Source organism: Aulostomus chinensis, chromosome 3 (assembly GCF_037954235.1).
Source record: "Aulostomus chinensis isolate RoL2024-O1b breed Wild chromosome 3, RoL_Achi_v1.0, whole genome shotgun sequence".
NCBI lineage: Eukaryota > Metazoa > Chordata > Actinopteri > Syngnathiformes > Aulostomidae > Aulostomus > Aulostomus chinensis.
In genome coordinates, this window is record NC_141322.1 from 5,423,052 (window position 1) to 5,449,115 (window position 26,064).

The 26,064-nt window shown below is 41.9% G+C and overlaps 1 protein-coding gene across 10 annotated transcripts in view; it reads right to left on the bottom strand.

Moving 5' to 3' along the window:
- cadpsa (Ca2+-dependent activator protein for secretion a) overlaps positions 1-26,064 on the bottom strand; it is a 192,110-nt gene that overhangs the window by 64,317 nt on the left and 101,729 nt on the right. For 6 of the 10 annotated variants that reach the window (XM_086198314.1, XM_086198304.1, XM_086198306.1 and 3 more), the window contains exons 10-17: positions 24,837-24,945; positions 24,014-24,226; positions 14,287-14,423; positions 13,387-13,574; positions 12,956-13,126; positions 3,493-3,594; positions 3,338-3,401; positions 3,083-3,206 (exon numbers count right to left, since the gene is read on the bottom strand). In XM_086198314.1, coding sequence (XP_086054440.1) covers positions 3,083-3,206; positions 3,338-3,401; positions 3,493-3,594; positions 12,956-13,126; positions 13,387-13,574; positions 14,287-14,423; positions 24,014-24,226; positions 24,837-24,945 — 1,108 coding nt within the window. The remainder of the gene's footprint in view (positions 1-3,082; positions 3,207-3,337; positions 3,402-3,492; positions 3,595-12,955; positions 13,127-13,386; positions 13,575-14,286; positions 14,424-24,013; positions 24,227-24,836; positions 24,946-26,064) is intronic. The other 4 variants (XM_086198308.1, XM_086198312.1, XM_086198311.1 and 1 more) reach the window with 1 other exon arrangement.

Below are 26,064 nucleotides of genomic sequence, written 5' to 3' on the forward strand. Positions count from 1 at the left end.
TCTTTTCATTTAAAAAGGCGGATGGAAATTCAGTCACATTTTACCGCTCACCAACCCAAAAGTTCATGAATTCAAGACATCTGAGAGTGAGTATTTTAAAAGCAAACGGTATCGCTTTAAACTGTAAATAGCACAGTATTTATATCCATTAATATAAAACTAAATCACTCTTGTGCAAAATCTAATAGAAGAATTTACGGTTGAAAAAATACATTTCTGTTGACTATAGTTGTTTTAATAAAAGGATAAACCAAAAGTTACATTTTAAAGTATAAAACAGCACACCAGGCTAAACTTTGACTGTGTTTTCAGGATCCATGCAGGTGCTGCAGTTGGGCAGTCTGCTCTGGATTAACCATTCGTTCCACCAAGCTAGGGCCAGATCTACCCCCCCCCCCAGGTCAGGAAGCACACCAGTATGAGGGAAAGGGCATTTAGGGGTAATCAACAATCACGACTGAGACACTAAGGTTCAGCTTCCTTAGTTTCTTCAGGGAGGTGTTGGTTTCTTTACAGACATCATCAACAGACAGTAACTTGACATCGCTTCCTTCATTACATTTTTGGGAAAATGTGTCTGTTAGCTGTTTTAGAACACTTCAATTTTTCCTTCTCTGATTGAAAATTCAACTTGGATTCAGGCAAAAGTTCCAGTGCTATGATGCCTACTAAAGAAAACCTGGATCATGTGACAGAAAAATACGCTGAAACTGCGAGTCAGGCAGTCTCATCCCACCTTGTTTATTGGCCTTCCTGTTTTAAAATGTCAGCTAATGAGAAGCAGCAAACGCCAATAGACAAGGAGAAGAGAGAGGAGTGAACATGGAAGTCATCGGGAAACAGGGGGACAGAGGAGCGTAGAGAGAGGGGGAGGAGCATCACTTCAGCTATCAGGCAGGCCAAAGTGAGTGAGAGAGAGAGAGAGAGAGAGAGACTGAGCTGAAAGAGAAGTTGAGTAATGGCAGAAATCAAGATAAAGATTTGTGGAGAGTTGAATGCATTTTTACTTACTGTACATTTGCTACTAATAAAAGCTGAGGATAGGGCAAACAAACATAGCATATGTCACATACACAACTACTGCGCCATTAGGCTTGTAATGAAAGAAGATTGGAGGAGCTCTTTCTACAGCTGTGAAGAAAAATTCAGCTTGTTAGTTTTTGCTTCAGCAAGTCATAAAATTCCTACTTACAGTCCAAAAACATATTCTAAATTCTAGCTGCTTTAGACTTCGCGCTTAGTGCTGCAGGGATGCAGTATTTGGCAGGCCAACTGGGAGGTTAGCCTCACCATGGGTTCACTGCCGGAAATAAACTCTCAACTCTCTCGCAAACAAAAATGAGACGTTCATATTTTGTTCGGCAAGATAATCTTCACAAATTAGGAAAAAAAAAAAAAAATAAAGACATAAAAAGATTTCATACTCACATATGTGGAAACTTACTGATGTATTTTAAACAGTAAAACAATTTTTCAAAAAAATATTTTAAGCTTGTGTTAAATCACAGACCTTATTTCAGGCATTTTACGGAAAATCCTCTTGACTTTGTGACGAGGGAACCCCACAATTAACGATGCTGCATTATTTTGGGGTTTTAGAACTCGCTCCTGTGTAACTCTAAGAATACGTAGTCACAGTTGTGTACGTATTTGTTTTACTTACCAGCTCGTCAAATAACTACACTTTCTCCCCACCAAGGTTTAACTGGCATTCAGTTCCAGGTCAAACGGCCCTACAGTAGACTCAAGTGTTTATTGGCTCGGCTCCAATCAGCATTGATGGGAACACAAAATGCGAATATGATCATTTTCAGCTGAATTCTGACGCTTCCAATCTCGCACACACATATGACCTCACTGGTGCTACTCTGTCAACAATGACATGACTTTTTGCCATCTACACCACAAATGCAACCTGTCTGCATTCAAGCAGTGATGGTCTACAGCTTTCACTTGGCGCAGAGTTTGAAAAAACACACTGCCAAACTGCAGAAGAATCGTCCCTGTCCTACATGCTGCTTTTACTACAACAGACAAAGACCGTATTAGAGCCCATGACACTACACTTTAGGATTGTTTGGCAACACAGCACGTCTTTTTGGTGCAATGGCCGTGTTTGTGATGTCAAATGGGCTTTTCTTAAGTGAATTTACCCCGGTTCAAAGAAAATGCATGCACCCTTGGAAAAGTAAGGGCCACCCACGAGCGAAAAAAAATAATTAAGAGGAGGTAGTTTTTTTTTTTTCATCATGCACTTCGAGAAAAAAGTCAACATGTGATTTCTCGAATGAATGTCTTGAATTCCCTTCCGAGCTTGTGTCGGAACAGTCGCAGTTTTTGGGACAGTCTCTTCAAAATCCTAATACTGATAACTACTGTGTGTTTGTGAGCTAAAAGAGGAAGTATTTCTGTGTTACTAAAGCCGAGTCCGAAGTATCGTCTCACCAGTTCATCTCACTGCCTGCACAGCATTTTGTAGACGCGGTCACATGCCCCTGTTGTTGTCTGAAATGTTTGACTTTGTTCTCGACATCATATTTTTTTGACTGTTTCTCAACATTGTATTCCTTCTCTTTTCTCAACATTATATTTTGACTTTATTCTTGAAGTGCATGATGAAAAAAAAAAATCAACCTCCTCTCATCTTTTTCCCCCAAGGGTGGCCCGAATACTCTCCCGTTGAAAGGAGTACATGACAAACTTGGCTTTGGACATCAATGTCAATGAGAAAATCTGTTTAAGGAAACAGGCTTCACAACTGAGTTTATTGAAAGTGTTGCTATTTGACGACCTGGGTTGAGAACAGGGTTCCAACGTAGTATGGTTACTTCACTAAAACTGATATTTACAATACGTACCACGGCTAATAAAACAGCACAACTGTAGTACACCATTGTTCCATAATACACTCGCTGAGCCAATTTTGGGAACGATCCTAAAATAGCGTAAAAGCTTTCCAAGGATATCCACATAACATTATTTCCAAGATTTAAAAAAAAAAAAAGTTCTTAAAACTGCATCTACAATCTTCAACAAATGCATCCACCTCAGAGTACTTGTCAGAACAGTAGCAGGAGCTCACCTTCCAGTTTGGCGTACTCTGACAGGCGCTGGTAATTGACCAGAGCTGCTTGCTCCAGACACTTACGGATCACAGCCTTGACCTCCTCTTGTGGAACTGGGGTGACGATATCTTTCATTAGAACCTTACGGGGAAAACAAAGAGAGAAAAACAAAATAATGTCCCTGAGCTTATCACGAAAAGACAACTGTTGGGAATGTTTGTGCTTCATGATGAAAGTAGCGTGAATTTTTTTCAGTGGTATCGTGGTCTCACCCTCTCAAGCAAGGAAAGAGTTGCTTTCAGCGCTCCCTCTGGCCTCCCGAACGGAAAGCAGTACCTTTGGAAACAAAGGAGTAGATTTCCATTTGAACACACAGCTGTTAGCTTAAGCCTGAGTTCTAGACACGGCTGTTCCACACGGTTCTCACCTGAAGTGTGTAATCTGGTTTTCCAGCAGCACCCGAAGCCTCTCCTTGATCTCCTCGAAGCGTTCCTTCTCCTCCACAGTCACGGTGCCAATACCATCAGGCCTGAAACAAAAAAAGTAAAGGCTAAAGAGCTACACCAGTAATCACCATAGAATTGACAGACATTTGTTGATATTAGAGGACAGATTTTTCCTTCTCGTCATACTTTTGTTTGATTATTTTGTGCTCCCCAGTTATTTAATTGCACCATTTAGCCGATATGTGCCACTTTTTGCCAGCAAATAGACAGTATCCCAGCTCAGCTGTGGGCTTGATGAGCGAGAGTTGAGTGTGTTGGTGCTTGCCAGGATGTGATATGAAGCGTTGTGAGGATGGTTTCTGCACAAAGATGTGGTTCCTTGCACCTGTATAATGAGCATGACTGATAACAGACGTAAAGATGGCGTGTTTTAGCGAAAGAAAGTGGAAGTGTTCTTGAATCCTACACGTAACTAAATGTGAACATTATTGTTTCTATTTATTCGTGTGTCCTTGCGGATAAACTACATGCATTGAAATCCCAGTAAAGTATAATTCAAAGTGAACAGCACTCATCAAATTAGGTAACTGAATCTAAAGGGGGATCTACTGCTTGTTATAGCATCAATGCCAGAAAAACACATCCGTTTTTGTCATTTCCTCAACAGCATTAAAAATCAGGAACATCACATGTCTTGATGTTCACAATGACACAATCCACTGAGTATGCTTGATCTAACCCTACGATCAAAGAAAGCCAAACACTGTATCCTGTCCCATGGACTCGGTCCTGACCTTGCGTCACAACTTGGTCCTGGCCTGTTTGGGCCTAGACCTGACTTGATCTTGTCATGATCATTGTGGGTAAGTATTTAGCAGTTAGATCATTGTGCTGTCACACCAGCCCACATCTGGGAATTTTTTATTTATTCATTTTTTTTAAGAAATATGGTATTAAAACTGGTCTCCAGGGTGGTGCAGTGGTTAGCACTGTGGCCTCACAGCAAGAAGGTTCCGGGTTTGAGTCCCGGCTCGGGCGTGGGATCTTTCTGTGTGGAGTCTCCATGTTCTCCCCGTGCCTGCGTGGGTTCTCTCCTGGTACTCCGGCTTCCTCCCACAGTCCAAAGACATCAAGAGGGGACGAGGCTGATTGATACTCTAAATTGACCGTAGGTGTGACTGTGAGTGTGAATGGTTGTTCGTCTCTCTATGTTGGCCCTGCGATGGACTGGTGACCTGTCCAGGGTGAACCCCGCCTCTCGCCCGTAGATGCTGGGATAGGCTCCAGCCCCCCCGCGACCCTTACTAGTAAGGAATAAGCGGAAGATGACGATGGATGGATGGTATTAAAACTGCTTGACTAAGACCGGATCCAGTGTTACAGAAGAACAAGAGAGGGCTCAGTTCAACTCACAGAGACCCATGGTCACCTGATACCAACAAAGGAAAAACACCTAAAAGCTCTTGATTAAAAAAAAAAAAACACAATGATTACATCATAGCATGTCTACAGATGCAGTAAATGGCACTGAATTCCAATGCCTTGTCATCTCCCTGTCTCTGTCCGAGCCCATGCTGATGCTTCATCTAAGAAGAAGCTCTGGTACTATTCCTAGATTGCCTGTGGCTCATTTCAAATTGAGAAAATTATCTGTCCTGTGTGCACATATCATACCATCGTCATGAGTGATAACTTTTGAATCGGATCATAGCAAGAAAACAAAACAATGATACACAGAAAACTCTCACTGTGACAGATTTTTTTTTACCATTTCACAACTCTGAAAGTCCATCTATCCTGTCCAAGCTCAGGGGAAATGACATTGCATGTGCTCATACCGGCAGGAACAGAAGAATAGAATGATATTTCGTTTACAGTGGCACCATGCTTCCCCTGTGACAGAGTGGGATAAAACCAACAAAACAGAAGATTTGTTCTTCAAGTGACTGGAAATAAAGAAATGCAGATGTAATACTGATGATTCTGATCACTATTTGGGACTGAAACTTTGCCAAAGGAGTGTATTTTGTCTTTCAAGTACTGACAATTCGATTTCTCGAGGTCCTGATGAAATTCTTTTCCCTCCTGCATTTCTTCCTTGTGTTTCTATGATTTAGTAAGAGCCAGCCATATGTTTTTGCTTGAAGCTGAAGGGCACTGAGTGCTGACCAATTAACTACATTTCCTCTAGTAAGGTGTTGCTTTATGACACCATGTTGCAACTCATAGTGTAATAACGGCACATAATGTAATAACTTAAATGTAATAAAAGTTCATAATGTAATAAAATCATAAGCGCATTATGTAATAATGTAACAATTTATTATGTTATGAGCCCAACTATTTAGCAATTCATGATGTAATAACAGCTCATAATGTAACAATGGCTTATCCTGTGAGAAAAGTGTTGCACTGTCACCATTTTTTTACCTTTACCATCGGTCCATAACCACCACACCTGCACTCTGACTACTTAGAAATCACTGACAGGCAGAGACCTGTGTTTAACTATGATTTGTACATAGGTGGCATTATTACGTCATGCACTCACACATGATTTTATTACATTGTGAGCCGTTATTACATTGTGAGTTGCTCCACAGCAGGCAAACCAGTCATGTAATAGTTAGTTTTGTTTTCAGCTCAAATCAAAGTATTATGTATCATGCTGTCACCTTTCACAACTCAAAATGAAATAGCAATATTTCTAGATGTCTGGTCTCTGTATCACCATGTATCTGTGAAGGTCACCACAGTAACCAAAAACCGTATCATCACAGGAACTAAACTGTGTTAAATGTATTTTCTTTCTTCAGAAAGTGCTCTTCATCATTTCCTTTGGCCACCTTTGCTCACGTTGACCACAAGAATAATGCACCGTCCTGCACTGTCAGAGAAGAAAAAGACCCTACAGGTACATCAGCACCAGGTCAGATCCACCCTGTGCAGAGTTGACATCAGCGAAGCAGATGGACCACATAGATTCACCGAAAGAGTACTGAGCTCCTGCGGTATTTACTTAGATCTTCATTCTCTTGATACAGCAGCTGTGGTCCCCTCCCACCTTAAGTCAGCTTCAACTGTCCCAGTGCCCAAAAACAGCAGGGAACTATCTGAACTAGTATTGCCCTGCTGGACTATGCCCAATCGGTGAAAAAATGTTTTGCCACAGACCCTGAGATATCAGAAAGGGAAGCCAACTATCCTCAACTCTCATCCTGAACACTGGAACGCTGCAAGGGTGTGTCCTCAGCCGTCTCCTCCACTCACTCTTCACATGTGGCTACACCCTCTGACACTCCTCCAGCACCATAAAAGACACCATTGCGGTAGGACTGATTATAAACAACAATGAAGCAGCCTACAGGGAGGACATTCAACATCTGGGGGGAGGCGCTACAACAACAAACTGGGCCTTGACCATCAAAAACAAAGGAGACCACGACAGACTTCAGGAGGTCACATCGTATTGAGCTCGGCCCTCGGCGTACTGGCCGGAGGAAGTTGAGAAGGTGAAATGTTTCAAATATCTTTGTCACATCTTTGCTGCTCTCACCTGGTCTCACACATCTCTCAGTAGGTGAAGACATACCAATACAGGCTGAACTTCATCAGGAGGCTGATACATGCAATATACCAGCACAGGGTGTTTAGACTCTATTCTAATGTGATTTAAGCTAAACAAATATACGTGGAATGAAACAAAACTCATGTCACATCAGCCTCTGCATGCCTTAATTGTTTAAATTGTTTTTTTTAAATAAAAAGGTAATCAACACCTGGATCAAAATGTATCATCTAAAATTGAGATGCCTTGAACGTGGATGTGTTCCACAGTTAAGACCAAGAGTTCTGTGTGAGCATGGTTTGGCTTTGAGCTTTCTTGTCTTAGTGACGCCCTGCCCTGGACTGCGATGATGTCATGATCTTGCCATCATGCTGGTATGCAGGCTTTGCCAGATCAGCAAGGAAAAATACAGGGACGTCCAACACGGTGTAATGAAAATAGTACCAGCCAACGGCTCAGAGCAGTACTTCGGTGCGACTGAATTGTTTGAGCCTGTTGTGCTAGTCGAAATGAAAGCTGCCAGTCCGCGGTAAATCAGTTGCTGGCAGCTCAATAACAAGACCCAGAAAGATGTGTTCTCACTGCCATGCATTGAGGAATCTCTGGATGTACTGACTAGTACCTTATGGTTCTCCACTGGGAAACTGGCCAGTGGCCAAGGATTATCAGCCTAAAATGGTGTTCCACACCCTCTTGCATTTGTTTGGGTGGAAATGAATGTCCTTTGGACCCTGTAAAGCCCCCAGCATATTCCAAAGAGAATCTTTGGATACCAACGACGTCGGTCTCTACTACTTAACACCTTGATGACATTGTTGTTTTCTCCTCGACAGTACAGCAGCTATTAGAGCAGTTGGATGTGGTACTGGGTCAACTTCAACAGGAAGTCCTCAAGGCAAAGCTCTCTAAATTCACCTTTTCCCAGCAGGAGAAGGAGTGCAACTTGGGCCATATGACCTCCAGCGCAAGGTTCTCCTATGTATCGGGGGTCTGATAAATGTGGTCTGAGTAAAAGACCACCAAAATATCTCAAGAGACTGAAGGTTAAGAGTAAATAGTACCCCATAACTTGATGCAGCCTGATGACATGAAATAAGTAGGCTTAAGTAGTATAAATAACTGTAACTAATGATAATAAAGTAGCCAACATAGTAATGATGGAATACACCGCTAATCAATGCTCATTGTGCCCCAATATTTACCAAAAATGGCTGCAAACACGTGATTTTTGCGATCTGGCTAAAAGAAAAGAAATAGCAATCGGCCATGAAAAAATACGAATGCGATCATGTTCGTGTTGCTGCTCCAGTTACTGAAAATGATTAAGGACTGTAATTATATATGGCATTACAAATACTTGACTAACACCTGGTTCTAGTATTACTGAAGAACAAGATATACATAATGATAAAGAAGCCGCAATGTATCTTTGGGCTTTTAAGTTACATTGGAAATCAAGAGTTATCAAGAGCTTTGCAATCTGAGGGCTACCAAAGTACTTCTTCTGAGAGTATTTACTGATACTTCTACAGTAAACTACACTGCACTCTTTCAAGCAGCATCCTCATTTTGAAATGGTGTGTTTTTGCATAAATCTATTGTTGCTCATGCTTTGTAATACAGGCAGTGAAAAAAATAATGTAGAAAAACGCTCATGCCATAAACTGGTACTTAACCAACATGGCGATGAGTACGATATGGTAGATCACTATTTGCCATTTATTCAAATTGTAGAAATAACAAAATCAATAAAAACAAAGTCAAATTCATGCTTAAGTGAAGATGTGATAATGTGCTGCAATGACCCACACAGCCAGCTCCTCCTACTCTAACTTCAGAGTGAAGCTGCTGTCAGGGGTAATTCATAGGGGATGATAAGAAGTCAGACAAAGGCTGCTAGAATCGTGACTGGAGTCTGCTTCAAGTCAAGTCATGCGCCTCAGCTCAGGGCACTGAAACTGCCCACTTATAAAGATAGTAGTACAACTTTACTCCAAACTGCATCCCTCCTCACACATCTGACACGACTTTCTTTTTCACATACACACACTTGATATCTGTCATATGTCATTTTTATCAGTATATTAAGCATGTGAAAGGCACACATTCCTAGATAACGATGATGTAAAGTTAGATACGCTCAGTTTTACCACCACCATTATTTAAATATATACAATTATGGCTTTACAGGCAGGTGTGTGTGTGTGTGTGTGTGTGTGTGTGTGTGTGTGTGTGTGTGTGTGTGTGTGTGTGTGTGTGTGTGTGTGTGTGTGTATCCAATGTCTTTATCCTTTGTGACATGGTTGAGCCTGCGTGGAGTGTGAGCAGAGTGCATGTGACAGAAGAGGCGCTGGACTGGTGGCTGTGACAGCATGATGAGAAGCAGGAGACATGACACTCTGTCTCCCTCTGCCCCCCCTTTGACATGTCATTTCAGCGGACAGCAAGAAACTATGTGAGGGGTGTGTGTGTGTGTGTGTTTGTGTGTGTGTGTTGGGGGGGGGGCCTGCAGACACACGCCACACAGCCCCATGAGTGCTGTGTTGTGGGGTCCCAGTCTGCTCATCAGTGGTCATCTCAGCCAAACAGTGGAACAGGTGCTGTGAGAGCACCAGGGCCACCTGTAGGCCTCAACTGCCCAGGTCACCACGCCCAGGACAGGAAGTGATGTCACAAACTGGCAGCGTTGGACAGGTTTCTACTAAAGTGTACAATATCAAATATTACTAATTACTTTCATTTGGAAGTAATACGTTACTTTAAAACATCTCTGTCTGTGTAGAGTAATAAGACACTGATTACACTACTTTAGCATGCATTTGCCAAAATAACCACAGCAGCATGACCAGGCATTTAAAAAATGGTAGAGTGTATTCACAGCCTTATTCATGAACATTTTATTTCTATAAACATGACCGAGATGGATTTTTCACAACTGTTCAACTTGAAAGTATTTTCAGATTCCTGAAGAGATAAAGTATAATTAAGCATAATAAGCCATTTCTGCTAGCGATACCATATGAACTAATAATTGAACCGCATTACCCACAACTCCTCACAGCTCAGCAGGCTCCTTCCTGCAACAGCTCTGGTTCTGTGAGAGCATCACGTTGCACAGTTTGATATTCACTCTGGACAGAACTGAAATCCACACAGCAGTCAACTTTCATGAGCTTTTTACAGGAATTAAATCACATTACTGAACACAATAATTGCAACAAAGCCCAAAATATGACTAGAAACGCATTATATGTCTAGAAGAAATTTATTCCTGACGCATTAATTGTAGAACCTGTTTCTCCACACAGTGAGAATGGGTTGCTTTGAACTAACCAGCAGCTGGACAGAAATAATACACGTAGAATCATAATAAGCTTTTGTTTTGTTTTTCCAATGATATGCAGCACTGTCAGGATTTTTAGGTGGCAAACAAAATTTGTAATAATCAGTTTTCATTCTGATTTTTCCACACCAAGGCAAACGGCGAAGGAGAAATAATGGAACAACCAGGGTGGTTGGCTATAACTGGTGCTCGTTATATTAGTGACATGCTGATGAACTGATTGTTAATGATGTTATGGGGATGACACATTTGTCACAGTTGTGCCTTTTTTGTGGGTAATAATAGGGCTGGCGCTAAAGTAGGAGAGGGGGATTCATTAAAATAAAAGCACAATATTTCTCTGTTACACCATTTACATCCTGAAAAAACTGAAAAAGGACATTTTCACACTAATTAACGACTGCAGGGCTTTTGTTTTTTTTCCCGGCTACATTTTGTTCCTCGTCAGCTTCCTGATGTTTGCTTGACCCAATGGTCACACAACTCCAGTGACAACAAGTAAATGAGCCATCAGTAACAGACAGCGACACGCTCATATCTGCGTTTACACGCAACAGACCAGTAAGTAGTATTTCAGGTACATGTGAAGTACATTCACCATTTTAGATTTAAATTACTTGAATGCGCCAGTCTAGAGTTGAAAAGATCACAAAATTAATATTGTTTATTTTGTTTTTTATAATTTTATTTTGTGAGGGAAGATATTTTGTTTTTGTCTTATTCACTCATATTAATGATCTTTATAAGAGAGAAAAAAAATGTCTCCATAAAAACATATGGATGTAAAATAGAAACAACGCCAAGAAGACGCACAACATTTCAGCTGGATAGTTTTTTTTAGCCAAGTATCGGTCCAATTATCCAATAATTAAGTAATGCGTAAATTATTGGTGTCTTCTTTTGTCTTGTACAGCCAATGCACCTGAAATGTGACTTTCATAAATGTAATACATCTAATAATATTATAGTCTATAACATTTATATTTTTCGATTCTTTGTCAATGCGTTTCATTCATTCATTTTTAGTTATGAAGCTTCATTTTTTTTCTGGGGTTTAATCAATAATCCTTTGTTTTATATCAAATATGAGCTGAGTGTTCTTATTTATTTAACTATTATGAAGACGTTTTGTAACCATCAGTCGATATAAACGGAGTCGACAAGTAGCTGGACAGAAGTCAAATCCTGACACTTTAGCAGACGAGCAGGAAAGTGAGTACGAGTTGGTGCACTGACGTCTCGAGGCCAGCAGGCTGTTAGAGGGCGGGGAGGGTTTGGGCTGTTTGTGTTTGTTGGTTTGGGTGGGGGGTTGGTCTGGGTGAGGTGTGTGCATGGGGGCATGCGCAGCAGTGTTGGCAGCAGAGACATTCACCCATCACACATGACAACCTGTCAACCTGTCAAGCCTTGACCTCCAGGCAATATGGCGGAACAGGCAGAGCAGGTCTCTGCTTGATGTAAGCGGCAGTGGGTTTGGGTTGGGCTCTTTAGTTTGGATAATTGGATTTTATTTCTCTTAACACATGCAGATGTCCTTTTCTATGTATGTCAATTTGTTTGAGTAATAAAAAAAAATGTGCTGGAGTTCAAGCCAAAATAAATCAAACCCGTGGACCTCTTTTTTCTTTTTAGAGGGAAAAATGAAGATGACAAGCCTCCACAGATATTAGTCATACTTCCTTTCTCGTCATATTTGTCTTCTATTTGCCTCTCTCTTTTTTTCCCCCTTTCTCTGCGAGCGAGTGTCCATCTGTCCAGGCTGATCAGAAAAGGCCTCAGTCCTCAGTCACTGTGTGTCAGCAGGATGGACGGGTGGATGTAGAGAGGGATGGAAGGATGGATGGAGAGAGGTGGAGAGGGGCTCTTCTCTGTCTTTGTTAGGCCTCATCTATGATGTTGACAGGTTTGATGTGCAAGCGCATCTGAGCAGATTAGACAGGAGGATAGGACAGGATCAATAGCGCTACTTAGTTAACAGCCTGCACGAGGAAGCACTGGCCAGTTAAAGTGTCAGGAGTTGACGCTGTTTGATCCGTGACTGAGAACCGTTTCTAAGCTAATCTACAGATTTTCATCTCATTTCCTTTGTTTAAATACTTGTTTCTCCAGTATGTTTTTCTTTTTGTTTTACTATATTCTGTCAATCAAAGCACTTGGCTGCCTGTACTTATATGAACAGTTATTTTTGGTAAATGGTAAATGGACTCAATTTTATACAGCGCTTTGCTACCTTAGCGGTACGCAAAGCGCTTTACAGTGTCGTCTCATTCACCCATTCACACACACACTCACACACTGATGGTGGAGCTACCATGCAAGGCGCCAACCTACTCATCAGGAGCAATTATGGGTTCAGCATCTTGCTCAAGGACACTTTGACATGGTCACCGGAGTCGAGGATCAAATCAGCGACCCTTCGGTTGCTAGACGGCCACTCAACCCCTGAGCCATGCCGCCCATTTTTGTCAATTAAATTATGTTCTTAAAGACTGTCAAGATGTTTTTTTTCCCCAAACACTCTGAAGTGACTTACCTTCTAGCTCCTGAGAAAATGTGGGACCTGAAGTCCTTTTTCTTCATGAACTCAATAATTTTGAGTTCTCTCTTAGCAGCGAGGGGAGGGAGCTCAGGAGCGGCGGGGAAAAGGGCTTGTTCTAATTCAGCCTCAGATACGGGCCAGTTTAACAACTCAGACACACGCTGACTAGGGAGTGGTAATGCAGATATGGAAGGGTTTTGGGGCAGTAAAAGGAATTTAGTGAAAGTAAAGAAGGATAGCAGGGAAATGACAAAAGAAAGAGGAAACGTGAGAAGGCAAACAACATGCAAAGCAAAAAAATGCAGGCAAACAAACCAAAGTATGAACTTTAAAAAAAAGGGGGTCATAAATTGCATCATGGATCTCTTAGACGTAGACCGACATGTTCAGTGTGTTCCAGGACTTGTACAAATTTTGATGTGTACCTGTTTCCATGGACGTGAGAGGCACAGAAGGCAAAGCTGTAGTGCAGTAGGGTGGGGTCGATCATGGCTCCGTTCTCCGCCCGCTCCAGCAGATCACTCAGGTAGCATAAATGTCGATGGCAGCCTCGAACACCGTAGCGAGCGCAGTACTCATCCAAGACAAACACCTGACCAGGACTGAACCAGCCCTGTAGGGAACACAAACAAAACAAGTCAGCCTCTTTGGTTCACACGATGGTCTTGACCTGCAGGATATGTCCCTTAACCCCACATGAAACAAACTTCATGCAGTTCTCCTTTTACTTGCCTTTTTTTTCCAAACTGGTTAAACACCCACAGATGAAGGATGTCACTGAGCACATGGAATGTTTCGCAAGCATAGATAAATGCTGGTCACACTTGGCACAGAACTGAAGCGTTATCATCGGTTATTTTGATCAAATCAAAGAGTTTGATTACTGAAAATACATGACGATGCACTTAGCAGTTTGTAAAGGTTTGTTTTGCTGTTAGCCATCAGTCTCCATTAGCCACAAGCTAAATATACGTGGCTGGCTATTTCAGCACTCTGGAGTTGCGAAGAAGTGAAGCGGGAGGGAAGAATGTCTTCGTGAACTCAAGACACCTATTTGAGAGTGATTGAAAGGCAGAATATGATTATGTGGGTGAATAGCAAACATACCTGCACCCATGGGTGTCAAGATGAGGTTATTGTGTGTGGTATTTACGTATGATTTAGCACTTTTAAGGCTGAGTCAAAGAAAATGACTGAGGATTTTTCATTTAACACTGACTTTTTCAAGGACAGTATCTGAATAATTTCTCCAGCACTGGATGTGGCCTCAAGCAGCCGTCTTCATCTCTCACCAAAGCACTAAACCTTTGTTAGTATTTCCTTACCAGACAGGAGTAGGAGTCATTGAGTCTGTGGTCCAGAGTGAGGCGCTGCACCAGTTCGAATAGTGAGGCGTGGTCAAAGTTACAGGGGTTGGCAGAGATAAATTCATCCATGCCATGTTTCTGGGCTCGATCCGCATCTGTTGACCCACCGCAAGATAGGAAGATGAGGGGGGGGGCAGAAAGAAGGAATATAAAAAGTCAGAATGGAAAGAGGGATGCTAAACTTTCATTTTAACTTGGTTAATCTCATTAATTGCCCACAATGAAGTCAAACTGAACACACTTGAAAGTAACTTTGTGCATCATGTACTGAATTTAAGTTCCTCTGGAAAATAAACAATCAATATCAACGTTGGTACCAGGTCTTTTAGTTCTGTTCTACGATGGTACCAACTGAAACGTCCAATCTAAGTGCCCACGCAACAATGAACATGATATTTCATATGATCAGAAATCTACCACAAAAATTTTGGCCTCGTGTCCAGCAACAGACTCCATTATGTGCCCTTCATGAGTGCTGCTATTTTGTATAAACAGGCAGGATAAATTCAAGGTAGACAGGAAGTGAGAGTTTCCTCAGGCAGCTCTATCAGAAGGCTGGAGGTTAGGTTGGAGGTCAAGGGTCAGGTTCATATTCTATTCATTCATATTTATACATTCATATTCACAGATTTGATCACATTTTTTACTTTTCAGGTCTATTTCTTAAATTTGTGTCCTTCAATAACACTTATATACAAGATAGGTAGCCTTCCCTCCCTTGTGCTGTAGTAGGGAGCTAAGACCAACAGAGACCAGCAAACCACTAGTTAGCTAAGCGCAATGAATGGTAGCAAGTTAGAAGGGTAGCAGGTTAGAAGGGTGGCATACCTCAGTCAAAAGTTATTTCATAGTGAATATTAAAGCTATCCATGTCATACTAATACCGTGGTTACTTGCTAATGCTAATACTCCCATCTATTACCATAACATTATTGCTGCAATCTCAGCTCCCACTTTGTCAATCGTTCCACTTTTACATTTCTATTAGCTATTTTGCAAATGCGCCAGTTTAGTTCGTACTGACACAAATGTTTGTCATGTAACTTGTAGCCTGTTTAAGAACTAAAACAACTGGACTGACTGAAACTTGTGACTTAGTTGTCGACATCCAATAAACTTAAAGTTTACAGAGGTGAGTCACTCGTGCTGTTTGCTGGACTCATGGAACATCCAATAGGACAGGACATTACCACTAGGCCGGTTATGTGTTACGCCACCCAGCTTGACCTTACAGCTCAGCAGAGCCCGAGGTCCAAAACTTCGGATGTCCCCCTCAAGCTCCTCATTCCTAGTGCCACTTCACTGCAATGTCTGTGGCCCCAGACCTCTGATACAGCCTCTGAAGTCCTGATTGTTGGAAAAAGAGGGGGCTTGAAGTAAGCTTTGACAAAGGTGGCGGTACGCAAGCATACAGTGGTTGGTCTAGTTTGTTAGTGAGGCTGAGGGCTGTAAAGTAAGTGCAGAGATACTTCAGCAGCCTTTTCTGGCTCCTGCAGACTGTCTCGGATCTTAACAGGTCCGCTAATAGTGCATATTATTAATAAAACCAACAACTCACTCTACTGTGACCAACTTGTACTGATTAGAAACAGTGTTTGGGAGTAGAATGTAACTCAACATGTTGGTGTGTAGGAGTTCGGGAGTTAAAGTTTTTGGACTAGCGTTCACCGAAGCACTTTTTTTTTGCTTTCTGACCACCATATTTTTTTGCAGATATCAAATCTTTTTCATACTGTAGCACCTAGTGTCTCTGATGAACAAGAACTCCACCTCCAAAGTGCTCTCAAATGCTCCCAGCGAGATGCGTTCAGAAGAGCGCCTAGAATTTTCCAGCAAGGACAGAATCAAAAAAATCAGGTTTGATTTAAGCTTTGTCCATTCAGAATAACCAGGAAATCGCCTCCAGCGAGTGCTGTGTGCAAACAAAGCTTCTGCAAATGGATGACATCAGCTGATCAGCAGTGGACTGTGTGACTGTTAAGCATTTCTCTAACTTTCTCTTTGGTTCCTCATTTTAAATGCCAATAGAGACAAAAATGAAAGAGGAGCTCTTGTCTTCAGTTGGGTTTATGTTGATTTTGCTGCAGCAGCTTAGGAATGCTGACTAAAAAGTTCAGTTCATGTGTGGTCAAAAACTCTTGAGCTCTCTTTCTTAGAGTAAATATAAAAGCGTTGAAAATTTGCTCTATTATTAGTAGAATAAGCATTAGCACTATGAGTATGTCATAATAATGTGTGTATTTTTATAACAGAGCTGGTGTTATATGAATATTAGTATTCAATATTCATGTTTGAGTATGTTTAGTACAGCAGATACCATTGCTGTACCATTAATATTACTTTACATAACTATTATTACTATCATCTTTATTAATCTTTCTATTAGTCATATCTTTAATATTATAGCTATTATTGTTCGTTGTTATATATCTTATGCTAATTCTTGTCCCGTCTCTCTTTCATATATACGAAATATATAAAAATAAATAATATGAAATATACAATATAAATTTATATATATAATCTATAATACACATTTACATATATAAACACACACACATACATACACGTATATATGTACGGCTTCACAGGCAGGTGTGTGTGTGTGTGCACGTGTGTGTATGTGCACGCATGTATGTCTCACTCTTCATCTTCGTTTCAATTCTAAATTGCTTTATTGGCCTGGAAACTATTAACTCAGATGTGAAATAAAGAAAACCAAAACTACAGATACTGTTAAGTACTGTATAATTCTACAATAAAAGAATGTCGAAAACATATTCTTAAAAAACATGATTGCAAGAACCTAATCAATGGCCTACATACAGGGGGGTATCTCTCTCCCTCTTTGTCACTATGTTTCACCAAAACCAGTCAAAGCCGATGGACGCTGCAGAGACCAGGGTGCGCGGCCTGCTCAAAAGGCAGTTGTTCATTGCCGTTGTCGCTTACGGGGAATTGTTGGGTCTTTAAAATCTAAATTAATCTACGCGGTGTTGTTCTGCTCTATTTGTAACGTGTCATGAGACAACTTTCGCTGCGATATAAATGAAATGGACTCGACCTGACAGTGGACACTCAGACATGTTAGTGGGCACAAACCTGGGACAGACGTGGAGGACGGAGCTGCACAATAATTGAGAGAATTGTCAGCCTCCGAACTGCCGAACCAAAGCGCCCCAGCTGTCAGTCAACAAACAAAACAAGAGCGGGATGCTCGAAGCTGATTTTGTCCCCTCAACAAGTCCCCCCCCCCCCAAAAAAAAAATCTAAAAAGGTGACATTGTGGCGCCCCTTTGGTCTGTAGCTGGTGGCCTGTCAGGTCTGTTTGACGTGAGTGAGCGGGAGAGGAGGCAGGAGGGCTGGACAGTAACTTGCAGTGACATCAGTCACCCCCGTCCGTCTGGGCTGGGGAAGGACGGCCATGACAATGATTGATGGCTGCTACTCATTTATAGATCCAGAGGAGAGGAACCGGGAGGCAATGGCCACACTGCTGGACCTGGCTCTGGTGGTCAAAGGATTTGGGGCTATTTAGCACATGGCTGGCTTTTTTTTTTTGTGGACTGGCCATGAAAAATACAAACACTAACACATCAACATGTCTCTGTCATGACACTTGAGAAGATCCATGCTGAGCCCCTAACACTCAGCATCAAACCAACCATGCTACCTATGACGGTGCTGTACTTCAGTCCCACTTTGAGAACTCTAGGATCTTTAAAAACTCCACAAAACAACAGAGCTCTGATGTCACTGAGAGTAATGCTCTTCTAGAAAGTTTGGGGGGGGGGGCAACAATTTCAGTGCAGCAAGCAAATTTTACTTTTTAAAATTTCTTGAAAAAAGACAATGTCACTTAATACACAACTTCATTTTGGACAAGAAATTACAAAAATAACCTCTACAACATTTTTGACTTTTTTTCACTTCGTGTCTGTAGAGAGCTGGTCATGCTGCATCTAAATATTCTATTCTATATCTTTTAAACCAGCAAGTAGAAATTTAATAATATCATTTTATTCAGCTCCATTTCTCCCTGAGCACCTTCTTACAGCTACTCCATCACATAGTTGATGAGCGCCACCTAGATTTTGATATCGATTATAATAGTCCAACTTTGAACATGATGAACGCTCTCACACTGGTGCAAGCTGGACTTTTAAATATGGCGGTCACAAAGTTCTGGTGGGTCAGAATAATCCTGCCCCCACTCATGACATAAGCAGCGATTGGTTCAAGACCAGCAAAGAATCTACATCCAAGGAGGAACTTTTTTTCTTTTGTTTTTTAGCAGACAGCTGGTTCATACTGTTGAAGAGGTCCAATCCAGCCCTGGAAGTGGCTCCATCAAAGAGGGGAGTTGAAAAGCTACACAACCCCTCTGAGTTTGTTGCAGTTGGGATAACCAACATGATGGAGGAGATGAGAAACCACAGCTGGGTCTCAGTTACAAACACATCACTGTGTCACAGGGGCATGTTGGAGCATTCACATCATTCCATGTCTGCCGCTAAAAAGAACATTGGAAGAGAAAAATTTCAGTTTGTCCTATTGGAGCAAACATTTCAGAACGCTACAGATAGAAAGTTTGGTTGTTTCGGGGCAATTGTCATAGCGCCAGTCATGAACTCCCACTGGGTCGTTACTGTCAAGTGTTGAGATGACTTGGGTCTGAGGGTGGGTGACTGCGACGGTGACATGATGTTATATTATTCATTGCACTGATAAAGGTGTGAACAGGCAAGTAGTTATTTGGTAACATTGACTGACTGCTGCCTTGTTTAATTGTGCCGCAACCACACTGTATAATTCATGGCCTGGCACGTTTACCTTGGTAATTACCAGTGGTTGGGGCTCAGTGGGACTCCAGCGGTTGTGTCAAAAACAGCTTGCCCATAAAACTGACTTACGCACACGCACATTAGGTGCTGCAACTTGCCACTCACAATTAGGAAGCAGGTTTTCATATCCTGAGTGTGTCGTTTCCATCTATTGCACCCTGAGGGATTTGATCAGTAAGTCTGTCTGTTATTTACATGTCGTGAACGATGCCATTTAAACTGAATTTTATGAATGTATAAGCAAATTCAATACAATGTAAATTTCATGGTTGTGAGTTGCATTATAGCTTTTGCTTGGTAAAACCAAAAAATGCCTTAAAGTCACCAAGATCCTAGAGTTGGTCCTGCACTGACGGCTCATCAAGCACAAATGTGTCGTGTTCTACAACTGGCCAGCACCCTCCAGCTCACCTGCTGAACACAGCGTGACCACACCTGCAGTGACCTCTGTTTTTGGGGATACTGGCACCACGCTGGCAGCCACACAGCCTGACGAGGACCGTGTGTTGTGTTTTGTGTGCTGAAGGTGTGTTTTGTCAAATCTTTAATTACAAGTGTAAAATTACCTCAAGTATCAACATTTCTCCATTTTCTGCGATAAATGAAATAAAAGCACCAAAAGTTCAGGAGTCTGGAATGTTTGAAGTTTTATTGAAAAGTGCCTGAAATGCGTAACTGATTGTAAAAAAAAGAAAAAAATTTGGCAATATATTTCTGTCTGCAGGGGTGGCACGGCCAAGAGGTAGAACCCAAGGGTTGCTGGTTCGATCCTCACTTCCCCCGGTGACCATGTCCAAGTGTCCTTGAGCAAGATACTGAACCTCTAATTGCTCCTGATGGCCCTGCGGTGGACTGGTGACCTGTCCAGGGTGAACCCCGCCTCTCACTAGACTGCTGGGATGCCCCCCCCCCCTTCAATCTTTAACAAGATAAGTAGTAGAAAATGGATGGATGTTTACCCCTCAGCTTCTTGTGCTAATCTTAATTTGCCCCTACTTGCAATATCCATCCATCGTCATCTTCCGCTTATTCCTACACATTAAGGGTCGCGGGGGGGCTGGAGCCTATCCCAGCGTCAACGGGCGAGAGGTGGGGTTCACCCTGGACAGGTCGCCAGTCCATCGCAGGGCCAACATACAGAGACGAACAACCATTCACACTCACAGCCACGCCTACGGTCAATTTACAGTATCAATCAGCCTAGTCCCCAATTGCATGTCTTTGGACTCTGGGAGGAGGCCGGAGTACCAGAGAGAACCCACGCAGACACGGGGAGAACATGCAAACTCCACACAGAAAGATCCCATGCCTGAGCCGGGACTCGAACCCGGAACCTTCTTGCTGTGAGGCCACAGTGCTAACCACTACACCACCGTGCAGCCCTACTTGCAATATATATTATCTATTTAATTGATTTTATTATTCTATTTTATTCCCAAGTATAGATTCTGCATGATTCAATTCAAACTGCAAGTCATAATATGAATAAATTCAATTCTAATTAATTCTTTTAAAAAACAACAACAATAGTTAATTAGTTAATAGTAACTAGTTACATGACCGAGTTCTATTTCCAATAATTTATATTAAATTATATTTCCTTCACAACTTTAACTGTTACTTTTACACTGCATCCCCCACCGCCCTACCCCATGATGCTTTTGTATGTATTATTTTCTTCTTATTTCTTTTACCAAAAACCTCTGCAAGTATGAAATCCTAAAGGATACACACTCAGGAGAAAAGTCAAAACATCTAAAGTCAGTAATATTCCACATCTTTTGTAAATAAAATCACAAAACTGATCCCACTGGACTGCTTCCAAATTGAAAGGACTGAAACTCAGAAAAAGCGATACATGTTGGAGATGCCACAGAAAGGTGGGAACTCCGGAGCGTATGTTATATGAGTGTGACAAAACAACTGACATGTGGAACGTAATCATCTTGTTCCAAAATAAAATGTTGGGTGCACACTTGATCAGAAATCCCTCATTATGCCTTCTGGGTTTACTACCAGATAACGTCCAAATGTCAAAATGCAGATAATCATGGTGTCATTTCGCTATGGTAACAGGGTGGAGGATAACTTTACGGCACTGGAAAGCTCCCACTTAATCCACTTTTAAGGAGTGGAGAGAGGAGCTAAGCTCAATGGCGAGCTATGAGCGGGTCACCTGCAGAGCGGCTGGAAGGGAAGATATTTCCACTGAGGTGTGGGGCTGTTCCTGGCACAACTGCTGGATATGACAGAATGACAGTGACGACTGCTACGTCATTTTTTTGTTTGGGTCAAATACAGGCTGTGTATATAATGTTTAATACCGAGGGTGTTGTGTTTTCATTTTGCTTTTTGTTTAGAGATCCATGTCTTGTGTTGTTGGCCTGGCTTGTTTTGTACGTTGTTGCTGGATTCCTTTATGTTTTCATTTTATTTTCTTGTTTGTAGAAGGATAAAAGAAAAGGACTGGGCAGATACTGAAAAAGGACACAATGCATGTTGTTCCTATGTACGTAATTGTATTTTTCAGTATTTCTGTGACCAATATATCAATAAAAATAGATAAATAAAATAGCAAAACATTTCCGTGTACCACCTTTAGCGCGGAAAAGATTTTGAACCAAGTGTCTGATGCTTCAAAGATATTTTTTTCCCAAACTAATTTCATTGTTAGACATATTTACGAGCCAGAGGGTCCAGGTGAAAGGTTAAAATGCTTTTTAAACTAAATCTTACTCACCAATTTTCTTTAAATTCATAATGTTTTAACAAAAATAATAGGCAGCATGATGTCTATGAATTGATCCCCCAAATGTGACTTTGTACATTGTGAACATCGTAGACGAAATGACACAGCAACCATCTCTATTCTGATTTGTCAAATAATTGACACTTGTTAGATTATTTTTTGCAGAAATTACATCAAGATTACGTTCTAATGATATAACACCACCAAGGCGGATCCATCAGTACCTGTCTAACAAATATGCAGATAGACTCCCAGCTAAATCAGATTCTGTCTGCATGCATTCTAAGTTTCAAAGAAGTCAGTATTCCTGGTATTTCTGAAGTATTGGATGGAAAATATAACGACACTCTCAATAGAGGAAGAGAAATGGGCAACAAAAGGAGGGAAGAGAAAGAAAGGGGAGGAAAGCACTTACCATTTAATCCAGCTACAAGTTAGCAGAGTCACGGTTTAAATGAAAAACAGAAGAGGAGGAAGAAGGGACAAACAGAGAAACATAAAGACACATAGCAAAGCCACCGACACTCAACACTACAGCAGTTTTACAACAGAGAGCCAAGCACAGGAAGAACAGTGCAGTAACAGTTGGAAGCGTGGCCAGTATGAAGAGAAATGGCTGATAATAAAAATGTTGCAGGCACAAGTGTACAGAATGAGACGTTGAGCACAACAGAAAAAAGCTTTCCATGCTAATTTTGTTCCCTGATGATTAAAAATGTCTTTGGTTCAAGCAAAATGTGACCAGAGACACATCCAAAGTCCACGTCTGGAATCAATGCACAGATTGAAACTTACAGGAATGGAAAATACTTTGAAAATCAGGAGGAATGCTGTGACATAAGCATGAAATGGGCCTGCAATAGAGAAGAGTATGCCGCTTCCTCAGCCTCCCCTCGCTGGAGTGAAGACGTCATAAATGCCGGTTAACGATGATCATGTGTAACTGACAGACGCCACCTTGTGGCCACAGTAACTATGACCTGAAACTTGCTGTTTAGAGGCCACAGGGCATTGAAAGGCCATGAAAGTCAATCAACAGACTCATGTTGGAGGCCACTGAGTGGAGGAAGCTGCTTCTAAGGTCAGTGTAGCTGTTTTGATGGGATATCTAGAAACTGCAACTGTCACTGGAGGATACGGCATTGTGATGGGATGAGTGGACATGTGAGGGGAGCAGGAGCAGGAGCCAGCAGGTGACTTCATGTCACAGCAACATTTTACAGTAATGTATTATTTTACACAGTAACACAAATATAATGCCTTTCTGAATAAATAAAATGTTCATACATGAGGCTGTGAATTACATGTTTAAATCTTTTGATGACTTGTCTAACTTCTGTGATTATTTTGGTTAAAGTAACACAGAAGTCAAATCAGTATATTTTTACTCTACACAGACAGTAAGGTGAGAAAGTAACTTCCATCCATCCATCCATCCATCCATTTTCTACCTCTTATCCTGTTAAGGGTCATGGGGGGTGGAGCCTATCCCTGTAGCCTTCAGGTGAGAGGCGGGGTTCACCCTGGACAGGTCACCAGTCCATGGCAGGGAAACACATACAGACAGAAAACCATTCACACTCACATTCACGCCTACGGTCAATTTAGAGTCTGGATTAACCTGGTCCCCTATTGATGTCTTTGGACTGTGGGAGGAAGCTGGAGTACCAGAGAGAACCCAGCAGGAACAGGGAGAACATGCAGACCCCACACAGAAAGATCCCGTGCCTGAGCCAGGACTCAAACCAAGACCTTTCTGCACCACCGTGCTGCCTATAAAGTAATTTATTACTTTTAAATGAATATTACTAGTAGTACCTAATATATTACAAGTAACTTGCCATGCACTGGTCACCAGTGGTCAGCATTGGTTTGCAATTTCTGTCAAAACAGTGCTCAATCAAACCGGAATCATGATATTCTCCTTAACCTGCTCAAGTGATTCTGAGTCTAAAAATGTACCCAACCTGAGCTGAGAGAGTCTCAACACCTGCAGACTGGAACTCTGGGTACCTGCTGCACACTCTTATTACTCTCATGATCAATTTAGCCTCATTGAAAGCAATAACATGCCGGAGAGAGGAAAACTCACAGAACTGAGATATTGGCGCATCCAACTGTGGCGCTGCACCCCCTCGAGAGTTGAGTTTCTGTACTTGGGTGGGAGGAACTGGCTTGTGTGACTGGCCCGTGGCCCGGTACATGGCCTGCACCCATAGGATCCGGTCCTGCTCATCATCACTGGCAAAGATCACAGTGTCGCCCTCTTTCACAGCGTTGAAGAATGTCCGACCACCATCCAGACCTGAAGCGCAGACGGGTTTTTGATTTAGATCTGTTGTGACATCAGGATCACAACTCAGACTTTGTAAAAGTTTAGAGAACAGACAATTAAAAAACACCAAATAAAGCACTGAGACTTCTCTCTACCTACAGCCCAACCCACTGCTTCAGTTACCACAGCAGCACCACTGTACTGAATGTGCTTCAACTTCTCCAGCACTGTGCTGCAACCATGCTGCGGGAGACCAACGCTGGCCCTGAGGTGACAATGCAGGTTAAATAGTAAACTGACTGTATCTATAGAGTTCAGTGCTTTGGTGTCCTTCCACTGCTACACAGCCAGTCTGTAAGGATCAGCTTTGGCACTAGCTTCCTAAGTTAGAATTCCTGGTTCAGGTTTACAGTCCACAACCTGCGTCACACATACAGGCAACGTAGTGACACTTCCACTCCACCACACAACCGTGGCAGCAGCTGCCATGAAACCAACCTGGTTCATGCCCTGCCGCCCAGCCCGAACCAGGGAGAATCCAGATTTCTCAATTATCCAACATCTGGCTGATAAGTGATAGGGATGTTTTGGGGTTTTGTTTTTATTTTGGTGATGTTTGTTTTCCACAGCTGAGTGTTACCTGGCTGGGGGTCGGTGTAGTCAACAGTGTAGCCATCCAGCTGGAGGAGCTCCACGGGCTCCGCCTTCTTTTCTCTGTAGCTGCTCATGGCAAATGTGTACTGACTCACCTGTCCAATCACACACAGTGAGAGAGAGAGAGCGAGAGAGAGAGAGAGAGAGATGTTAACTTATCAGCTTGTTCGGAGCGATGGAGACTGAAGATCTGCAGCTGACTAGCATTTTTTTTAAGTAGCTCATCATGAGTCATCTCTTAAACAAAAAAAACACTAATTCAAGCACAAAAAATCCCTCAATATTTCAATCATATATCCTAGTTTCTTATGACAGTGTTTCTTTGATTGTGAAGCATTTCAAACTAATTAAATAGTGATGTAATGACATGTTGCTGTCTTTGTTGAAAATACAAAAATCTGGAGCACACTCACTCTCTCATCATATAGTATGGCTCCCCCTGCTGGTGTGTTTTACCAGTTGAACATGCACCCAAATTTCCAGACCTTCAGCCCAGCAGGGAACAAACCCAAACCCAAATTCTTTCACAGCAACGCAACTCACATCTGTTCTCCGCTGCAGCAGCTCGTGCCACAGATGCAGAGGTCGGGGGGGGGGGGGGCACAGATAGATGGTACCTTTTACCTCCATGTTCCATGATAGTATTCTAGTCAGTGGAGCTGTCTTAAATATAACTAACGCACAGAAATCTTATCAATGCCTTAAAGATATAAGGTGAGAAAAACAAACAACAGGGGAAATGAAACCATGAAGAACACAATAATCTGGTAAAAACCTTAATGGACTTTTTTGGTTTGTTTTCGCCAACTGGGGAATCAGCTACTCCCCAGCAAATACATGTTTGTGTGTGTGAAAGACTGTGATTATGATGAAGTGGAATGGCTGAATGAGACAGTTGGGTTTAAGGAGCTTTCAAATTCAATAATGGTTTGAAATCCTGACCAACAACTCAAATACTTCCAAACAAAATTATTTAAACTCTTCCTGAAGCACCTGAGGCTTCCCTGTAAAATGCAACATCTTTCGACATGAAAGAAAATACAATCATATCTTAATGGTAAACCACAGGCTGTGCTACCCCGTTTCCTGGACACGTTGGGAGTGAACATTTGTTGTTGCTACCGAGGCGTCGTTCTGCCTGTTTGTCCTGTCCCACCTCCAGGCAGTTAAAAGAATTCCTCCTGGTTGTTTGAAATGAACTAAGTTGGTGTTGG